At 36.9% G+C, this 9,886-nt stretch overlaps 2 protein-coding genes across 6 annotated transcripts in view; both read left to right on the plus strand.

Annotated features, from left to right (window-relative positions):
* Positions 1 to 2,453, plus strand: part of dennd5a (DENN/MADD domain containing 5A) — a 52,340-nt gene extending 49,887 nt beyond the window's left edge. For 2 of the 3 annotated variants that reach the window (XM_057834476.1, XM_057834483.1), the window contains one exon: positions 1,039 to 2,396. In XM_057834476.1, coding sequence (XP_057690459.1) covers positions 1,039 to 1,222 — 184 coding nt within the window. In that variant the 3' untranslated portion in view covers positions 1,223 to 2,396. Of the gene's footprint in view, positions 1 to 1,038 lie in introns of all 3 variants that reach the window. The other variant, XM_057834491.1, reaches the window with a different exon arrangement.
* Positions 2,454 to 3,029: 576 nt separating this feature from the next.
* Positions 3,030 to 9,886, plus strand: sinhcafl (SIN3-HDAC complex associated factor, like). 3 transcript variants are annotated; one of them, XM_057842611.1, is made up of 6 exons: positions 3,030 to 3,174; positions 3,990 to 4,161; positions 5,945 to 6,044; positions 6,791 to 6,905; positions 7,041 to 7,194; positions 8,227 to 9,886. In XM_057842611.1, exons 2-6 carry the CDS (start codon positions 4,034 to 4,036, stop codon positions 8,417 to 8,419), a joined length of 690 nt encoding a protein of 229 aa, XP_057698594.1. In that variant the 5' UTR covers positions 3,030 to 3,174; positions 3,990 to 4,033; the 3' UTR covers positions 8,420 to 9,886. The 3 variants fall into 3 exon arrangements, with proteins under 3 accessions (XP_057698594.1, XP_057698605.1, XP_057698598.1); XM_057842622.1 differs by having other exon boundaries at positions 7,044 to 7,194; XM_057842615.1 differs by lacking the exon at positions 3,030 to 3,174 and adding an exon at positions 3,185 to 3,238.

A 9,886-nucleotide genomic window follows, 5' to 3' on the forward strand; every position in this document is an offset into this window, starting at 1 on the left:
TTATGTAGAACTTCTGGTGGTGCTCAATTACCTTGAACCTATTTTGTTGGAGCACAACTGCATTATACTGTTAGAGTAAAGTGCTTAAGACACACATTCATCAAACAATGAATGAAATCAAACAAATAATAAATAACTTGGTGAATAAAACAATCATTACAATGTTAAAAAATAAATAAATGGCAAACGCAGTACATTGATGCACTAATGCGCTTTATATATGAAAATGAACTTGTTAATTAATGGCGAACTTGAAAATCTGGTGCGGCTAATGGTTGGAAGTACACGGTAATTAATAGTTTATTAAATAATTGCTAATTATTAAACTAGCATGACATGTTTGTAATGTGAAATGGGAGAGGTGATTAAATTTAGGGGTCATAAGGTCACAGATATCACAAAAATAATTTTGCAATAACCTGATAATGATTATCTTATTTAACGCTAATCTGCAGGGTCAGTGATGTTATAGAAGAGAGTGATGACATTTTGGGGCATGAGGGCATGGAATGTCCACTACCAAATATGGCAATGCTTTGAACTTTGGTGCTTAGGCGGAAGTCTGCTCTCAGAGTGCTCCTCTAGTTAGTTTTTGAATTATTAATTGTAATTTTAGGTGATTTTTTTAATGCAATTATAAATAGATAAATTGTCAATTAAATTAATACAATTCAAAAGAATTAAAAACAGAAATATAGTCTATTAAGGCCCCAATAACTTTGTAAAGGTGTTTATTTTTTTCTTATTTCATTGTACTTACCACATTGCCTGCCACTGAGAACAATGGATGTACAATTCATTAAACTGGGAGGACTGGCCATGAATGATAAATTTTTCAGTGCTATTGACAGCACTAAACATCCGATCCAATTTGACTGGGAGGGTTAGCAGCAATCATTCGCTGCAAGCCCTGCCAGTCAAAATTGTTTAGACATCGAGTGCTGTCATTGGCAGCCCAATGACTTAAATGAGTGCCGTATAAATGGTTAAAGCTTTGACTTGAACTCTACACTTGTATGTTTTTTTTTTTTCTCTCAGGGACCATTTGCTGCACCACTGGATCGCGCTTCTTGCAGACTGTCCAATCACGGCGCAGATGTATGAGGACACAGCTCTGATCAAAGACCGCTCACTGGTCAACTCTCTGATTCGAGTCCTTCAGACTCTGCAGGAGTTCAATATCACCCTAGAGGCATCGCTCATTAAAGGTGTTGGCATTTAAACCAAACCAGCTTCCCACTGGTTGCACCAATTCATTCAACCTTTTATATGCAGGAACAGACTCTTAATAACATATTTGGTTTATGGTAAAAATACTGTTACATTTGCCATATATTGTATTAAGTGCAATGAGCCTTTTAAAAAATGTTTTTATCCTAAATGATGTGGTCATGTTTCAGACATTATCTATTGTGAGCCATGTTTTTTCCAAATTATTGGCAATGACCTTGTGCTACGTTTTATCAAAAGCTTAATATTTTCATTGTTGGAGTGAACTGCTGACTGGCTGTATTTAAATGGGGTGTGGGGTTTAAAACTGTTAATATATTTTCTCAGAGACGAACAGTATTATTTTGTAAAGTCTGTCAAGTTGCTTGCTCTGTAATCAACTCAAATCCAATGTCATAATGCAGAGCTTAAAGCAAATGTAGAGGTATGCTTTATAAGTATGTACATGACAGGGATTGACTGTGGAGTTAAACTGTAGAACCTGCAACACAATAGGCAACAAAGGCTTTTTCCATTGAAGCCTTATCTGGGGAAATGTATGCAGATGTTTTTATGTGAAATACCTTTGTACCTTCAGTGCAGAAAAGCTTCTTGCATGAATTTGATACTTCCTCCCAGGATGGAAGCTACAAGAACACCCTCAGTGTGTTTTTGGTTTGTGCTCTGTGGTCCCACATTTCTGCGAAATGACAGCCTTTATGTAAATAGCTCCAACCTGCCCATCCTTAAGCATCATTACACCTCTTTCAGCATCTTGGGAGAAAATACCCTAGTTGAACCCTGGCTTGCCTGCAGTCATCCATAATGGAAGCAAAAATGCTTCGAATGCCCTCTGCTTGATTTTGTCATCATGGTTTCTTGCTATGCAATTCTCACATAAGAAAATGTGCCCCTATTCATTCCCTGAGGTCACACTGGGCCATCTCACATTAACGTGTATGTACAAAGTAAAGAGATTTGATAACTGGAGGACTCCTTTTTGTGCCAAGTGTCTGGAATGGACTCTGTATGACTCGAACATGAGCATCTTGCAAGATCTATATTTTTATTTTCCAAACTGTTGTACATTAGCTGTGTAATGTAATGTTTACTAAGTGAGAGACCATGTACAGTGTACAAATATATCAAAAATAAAAGCATCTGTAATGTAATTTTGTCAATGACTTAAAATTTACGGTAATTATGAGGCGATTTATTTTTACGTGTAACAAAACGAAATTCTAAACGCAACATTTTTAGCATATTTGCATAATTGCCTTTAGGTTAAATGGCATTATCGATAATAATTTTAAACATACCAAGGGGAAATAAATGATTTTCTTCGTATGTCTAGCTTCTCTGTCATTCTGGGTATTGGAATTAATATTGTGTTTTCAAAATACACTATTAACAATAAGAATTTGCACTAGGCTAAACGTTCAATGATTCGTAATTATATAATTATGAAGAGTTAAAGGCATGGGAATGAGTTTTCTATCCTAAGACAGTTATACTTAAACAGAATTCTTGTATCAAATATACATCTAGAAGGTCTAATTTTTAACTGACTTTTATCAAAGACCAACAAATAAAATATTTTTTGACGACCTCTTTCCAGGCTAGAACATGTAAACAAACTCGTTCGCGCCATGTCAAATGGCTGTTTTTCCTTAAAGCCTTCACGGGTGGTTTATGGGTAGTGTCGTTTCAAATACGACCGTCCGCAACATTCATGACTGATTTCTCACTACAATTCCCAGGCTGCCGTTCTTCGTGCGAGTTCCCGATTGGTCGAGCCAATTTCAAACTCTACGCCTGCACGCCTTATATGGTCAACGTGCACTCGCGCGCTTCATTCGGGCTTTTTATGCAAATCGTATTTTAATAGCCAGCTGTATGCAGTCGTAGTAATGAGCATGCGCAGTGCGTGACAAGAAAACGGCGAAGATTCAAAGTTTTTCTTCGGTAAGTCTCTGTTTATTTCTCCTACGTTACCGTGACATTCATAAAATGGTGCTAATTTATTAGGGTGAGCCGTTCCGGTAATTTTGTTTCATGTCGACTTTGTAGTTGCCGTCTGTTGACGCAAGTCGGCTGCACAAAGAGCCGCCGACAATGGAAGTGAACGGCAGCATGGCGTGGTACGGGCAGCGGGCTAGCCCGCATGCTAATGGCTAACAACAATGAGCCATATTTGGCGCTCGAGTGGGCAAAAGTTTGAATTTAAAGGGAACGTCGGTTTTCACGCCACCTTTCGCCTTTTTGACAACACATTCAACCCGAATGAATAGCTCAAGTTGAAACTAAGTTAAAAGCAATGTTTAATCAAATCCCCCCGGGTAGCTTTTTGTTTCTCCGACGGACGCGAGCTGCTGTCCTGCCACTCGCTCGTCGAATGACACCTAAATTAGTTCATAATAACACTTTTTGCACTGTAACATGACGTGTTAACGACTGTCTGCAGACGCTGAGTCGTTGTCAGACGATTTACTTTCCGTTATACTTTGTTATTTGTATAGTCATGTTTTATTTCCTGCAAAACCATAGTTGAGCTGTTCCGTCATTTTTAAATCAGAGTGGATTTGTGCATCACTCTAAATGAGTCTGGTTCAATTGTGCTTTTTTTTCTTCTTTAAAGCGCTTCTGAGGACTCACGCGTCTTGTTTAAAATATATTCTTAAGATCTTTGAACGTGTGCTCCGCGAGGGGACCGCCCCCCTTCACAATGGTGGAGTGCCGCACACTACAATCTCATCTTTCATTCTGTGTTTCTCGTCCAGGTTCTTTTTACCTGTGCGCTGAGCTCCAACGAGAAAGAAAGATTATGTTTGGCTTTCACAAGTCAAAGATCTATCGGAGTAACGACGGCTGCTGCATCTGCAAGACCAAGTCATCCAGTTCGCGTTTCACGGACAGCAGTCGATATGAAGAGACGTTCCGGCTGTGTTTTGGGTAAACATGTCACAATTGAGCTCGTTTCGTTTTTTGTTTTCGGTTGTTTTCGTTTTTTTTTTTTTTTTTTTTTTTTTTTTTTTTTTTTTTTTTTTTTTGCATGCTTTGACATGAACATGTGTGGACAGTCACTGATAGAGTTTAGTTGTACAATAATTAAAATGTATTTTTTTAACCATTCCATACCCGAATTATATTTTAATTTAATTTTACTACATTCCTTTAGGACAAGGGTCCCACGGGATAATATTTTGCAGCCTCTATTTGACATCCAATTGCATTATATGTGGTGCCCGCATGTATTTTTGCGATGGTATTTATTTTATATATAGCGAGAGAGAGAGAAATAACTAAATAAAATTGAAAGATTGTTTGGGGAGGATCAAATATTGAAACGGCACTACATTTAAAAAAGAAGAAATTACTACATAAAACAAAAAAAAAGAAAGAAAACTGGGAGAAAAAGAATAAAGACATTTGTATTTTGCTCTGAAATTTTGTTTTAAAAGTCTTTTGTGACCTCACATAGCTTAACTCTTTGGCTGCTATTGATGGAATGATCGCTCCTAGCCTCTCCCATTTGAAATGGATTGGACGTCTATTGCTCAATATGTGGTTTAAGTATCAATTTCCCTCTTTTGCTAACTACCACAACAAAATTTCATTGTACTGACCTGATCTGGCAGTGAATGAGTCAGTTAATGAAAACTATGAAATAAAGGTCCACTGTCGCTGAAAGAGTTAAATGCTTTGATTCATATACATGATTTTTGTCTACCTCCTAGTGCATTACACATAAATTAGGATTTTAACTACTCATCCTTAACTTAAAGGCTGCCATTGACTTTTTAACTTTGAGGTTCCCAGTTCAAATGGATTGGACGTCTATCACTGTCAATGGTAAGGGCTGCCACGATTAATTGACTAATCAATTATCAAGTCAATCGACAGCTATTTTAATAGTTGATTCATTAGGAGACATTATTGACCTAAAAATTGTCCAAATCCTTCTTAATAGGCCTTTAATAGAAAATATTCTTTTTCAATTATTATAAAAAATCAGAAAAGGGGGGGGGGGTCCCTTTTCCATTGATTTAATAGAGCATATTTTCAATAAAAAAAATGAGAACATATTTTATGATATATAATAAATAACATTTTTTTTTCAAATATGTAATTATTTAACAAAAACGACGAAAACAACAGTGAATAGTCTTTGATTTCCGTAGTCCTTGATGAAAGCAGATAATTGTTTGTAATTAAACAATATTATCGTATTTTGGAGACTATGTATCCCACTTTTTAATTTTTTCCCCACTCTGACTGCCTGTGTTTCTCCATTTTACTATTATTACTCTAATATATATATATTTTTTTTCTTGGTTTCTAATTTATTAAAAAATTGCCCACAAAAATGTGACTCCCCCACCCCCTCCATTGAGCATTCTTTGGCTGGTGCGACTGTGATAATGTACTACTAGGTAGTAATGTAATACTAAAATACTGTAGATATTTACATTGCATACCACGATACATTTGGTGTTTACTGTACCAACTGTGGCGCATAATTTTTATTTCCATCTAAAATGTAAATCCCATATTGATCAATCGGTCAATAATATTTGAACCAGTGAGTTGACTAATTGGTGATCAAAATCCTTTGTAGCAGCTCTACCGGCAACCAGTGAGTTCATTTCAACCATGATAGGGACACGTTAGGATACTTTTTTTGTGCTACTTTGTGTTAAAATATTTAAAAACATGACTGTCTGCATATGAATAGGTTGTCTGAGGACCGCGTAGGAGACATCTGCAATGCTTGTGTGTTGTTGGTGAAGAGGTGGAAGAAACTCCCCAATGGCTCCAAGAAAAACTGGAACCATGTAAGTCACATTTGCCCACTTTTATAAATCAAGTGGTTTGCATTAATTTTAGTGCTGCAATGATTAATCGGTTAACATGAGTAATTTGATTAGAAAAAAGATTTGAATTAAATTTTGCTGTTTCAAGTACTCGTTTAATTAAAGTGGCGCTGTAATGGTTTGTTTGAAAGTGTTTGCATTTAGCTATATTGATTTGGGTGGATACACTGCCCTCCAGTGGCAACAGTGAATCTGATACAACTCATTTCACATGGCTGAATCCAGCTGCTCCTTGTTAAGACCAGCACAAGCTGTTTTTGTTTTAGCTAATTTTTTTATTTTTTTAGTGCATTGGTATTTTAAGTCATAGGTATAATTGGTTATTTTTTGTGGGAATATGGGTTTGAACCATTTGTTAAGAGCATTAAAAAAAAAAAAAAAAAAAGTTTGCGTTTTATAGCATTTAAGCTAGCGGACTTTTGCTATGGAAATTGGCCAACTGTGCATTTGTTGTAATTAGATCATTTTTTATGCAGTTTGAGGCTTCGCTAAGGTATTTGATTTTTTTTTTAATGTTTCTTATCCGATCACGCGATTATTTAAACTAACTAGTTCATTGATTAATCGACTACTAAAATAATTGATAGCTGAAGCCCTAATTAATTTTACTCACTACATTTGAAAACATGTTTCTTTAAGGTTTTTTGGAAATGTTGAGTTCAGGTATCAGACGGGTTGTTTTCGTTGATTGGGCCTTCTTCTCACAGGTGGTGGATGCCAGGGCCGGGCCGGGCTTCAAGGTGACGAAACCCAAGAAGATCAAAAATGGTGACGGAAAGAAGAAAAGCAAGCTGAAGAGGCTTCACAAGTTAAAGAGGCAAAGTGAGTCTCTAAAACTACAGGCGTGTTGATTATAGCATTCTAAATCAGAAATAAAATCAACTTCGATTGCACTGAATACGATAAACAGCAATGTATAGTGTCGTCTGACAAAATGTTTTTAATTTGCTTCACAAGCAGACTCAGACGCTCACAGCACGACATCCAGCGTGTCTCCTGCCCAGTCGCCCAGTTACAGCAATATGTCTGATGACGGCTCGGACATAGAGTCGAAACAAAGGCGTTCATCGCCCTCCACTTTTTCTTTCTTGGACCGCTCCTACTGGAAAAGGTGAGAAAATGGCAGGCTGAATTAAAACCACGTACTGATTACTCCAAGTTGCTTAACCCTTTCATGCACAAAATGATTTTTTTTCTAACCCTTATGGGGCACTCATTGAACTCATTGGCTGTTTGACAGTGCTAGACGTTCATTCCATTTTGGCCCAGTCAGATGTCTAGCGTCGTCAATAGCACTGAAACGTGAGCATTTACAGCCAATCTTCCCAGTTTTAATGAAATGAATGTCTATTGCCAACAGTGGCACCCAATGAGTTATATACTAGTACAGGGTGATTAAAAAAGAATGTGCCAAAATCATCACGCGTTTAAATTTTTTTATTGGGGGGGGGGGGGGGGGTTGTGTGTGTGTTCAATGTATTCAGATTTAGCACTGGGAAGAGATGCATATAAGACCTTTTTTCCACAAAATATAATTAAAAAAAAAAAAAGTGTTGGCTTCCAAGCATCTTTGGCAAGATCAAAACTAAACATCTGTCAATCATCGTTAATTTCAACTGCATACCCTATGGGGGTATGTTAAAGAAACGGTTTTTGTTCCACCTTTGCCAGTAAATATCAATGACTTGATAGATCGAATACCATCTGCAATCAACCCGGTGGACGAGGATATTCTGAAGCGCGTTTGGGAGAATTTTTCATATCAGCTTGTTGTCCATTAAAGCTTGAAATGAAAACTTTTTTAATTACGAACACTAGTCACCTGCTGTATAAAGGGTTGAAGGTCTGTGTGTCAACTTTTGTGACATGAAAAGGTTTTTAAAACATTAAATAAAGAACATGGAATATTGACGTTAGTCCGAATAGTGAAAGTTTTTTTTTTCCCAAAATGGAGGACGTTGTGATAAAGTTTGAATCTTTAATATTTTGTCCTTAGTAGCATCACCTCATCAGCTGTATGTACTCCTTTGACATAGTGCCCTCTAGTGTTCAGACGGAGATACTCTAATACCTTGTTACAGTGAAGTAAAATTTGTCAACCATGGCACTCCAAATGCATCTGATCAAAGTCTGTCATTTTCAGGCAAAAGGTTTGCTGCGGAATCGTGTACAAAGGGCGCTTCGGCGAGGTGATCATCGACCCGCGCCTCTTCAAGCCCTGCTGTAATTCCAAAACGCAGAAGAGTCTGACGTCCACGCAAGTTCCGTCGCTCCTTCCGGAAACGCAGCCGCAACAACTCCCGGAGGAAAGAAAGCTGGTGATGGCTCTCGTTTAACTGTTGCCCGAAGCACTCACTCGGAATTTGTCTCCAGTGGCAGACTTCTTTTCCCATCCTAGATCAGTTGACTAGATGGATTGTTTTGGGTTATTTTGTTTTTCCTCCCAATATTGGTATTGTCTTAACTGTTGTATAGTTTTTTTTTTTGTTTGTTTGTTTTTTTTTTAAATACAAAAAGAAAAAAAAATCACCAAAAAAAAATAAATTTAGGGGCATTAGTTGTATTTATAGGATGAGGAGAGAAATTCAGTTGAAATTTATTATTTTTGCTTACCTAAATGATTTTTGTTTTGTAAATATGTTGCCACTTTCATACATATCAAAACTGTTCTATTTTTTTCATGAGTTGCATTTGAAGAAGGAAAAAAAAACACCAGCTATTTCTAATACCAGCTTTCCTCAACACGATGCTGCAAACTTACACTGTCGTCCGATTCACTTTTTATTAGAGAACACGTGAGGCTGGCAGCTAATGACAAGCAGGGGGCAAATTAGATTTTAATATTTTTCTAGAAAAAAATTGTGACGTTTTCACAAGTTTGAAACTTTTTTTGTTGTTGTTTTTTTTTAAACTTGGAGCACATTGTGATCAGAAGATGCATGCAGTATGTTTCTCTGCCTTTTGTGGTGGGTTGGACAAATTGTGTATTTATTTCTTTTGTACAGGCACCAATGAAATGACATCTTTTTTTTTTTTTTTTTTGTAAATATAGTTATGATTCCACAAAAACGATTTTTTGTTTACAAGAACGGGAGACCAGTTTTTATGCTAACCGACTTTATATGTCCTACAATGTCATTCCAAGCTCATGTGTATTTTAATTTGGTAAAAAGTTCAGGGAGTGTAATTTTCGAAATGGCGTGCGTTTTGTTCGTGTCAACTGTCAAAAGCTATGCAGACGTTTTGAATGTGCGCCTTTCTGTCACTTTCCTGTTTGAAAAGCGATCAAGTGACCTTAATGTGGTCCTTAGTCAACCAAACCGATTTGTACAAAGAGCTCATAACTATTCATTGTTACTGTCCCAAATATGTCTAATGTTCGTGATGATGCTCAGGTTGCACTGCAATGGCCACGGCATGCTGGTTCGGCTCCCCCTTTTTTTTGGTATTTTTGTATACCATCACAAGTGAGCTTTTTGAGGGGGCAGGGTTTTTATTTTCTTAAGGTTCTCATTGAAAGGAGAATGGCTGGCTCCTTTTTAATCTGCTCGATAAGCTTTTTTGGCAGGTGCATTTTTTTAAAGTGAGATGTGCCTTAATGAATTACCTAACCTTGTCTTCTCATGTAATTTATATTTATTTATTGCAGTTTTTTTTTTATTGAGATAGCTGGTGTAGAGCCTTTTTCCAAACGTTTTTGCGCACTTCCCTTTAACATGCAAGCTTACAATGTTTTTTCGTTGTTGTTCGGTTCTTGATACTGTACCACCACGTAGAGCTGTACTGTAATAAGATAAAATAAA

This window comes from Corythoichthys intestinalis, chromosome 1 (genome assembly GCF_030265065.1).
Source record: "Corythoichthys intestinalis isolate RoL2023-P3 chromosome 1, ASM3026506v1, whole genome shotgun sequence".
Classification (NCBI taxonomy): Eukaryota; Metazoa; Chordata; class Actinopteri; order Syngnathiformes; family Syngnathidae; genus Corythoichthys; species Corythoichthys intestinalis.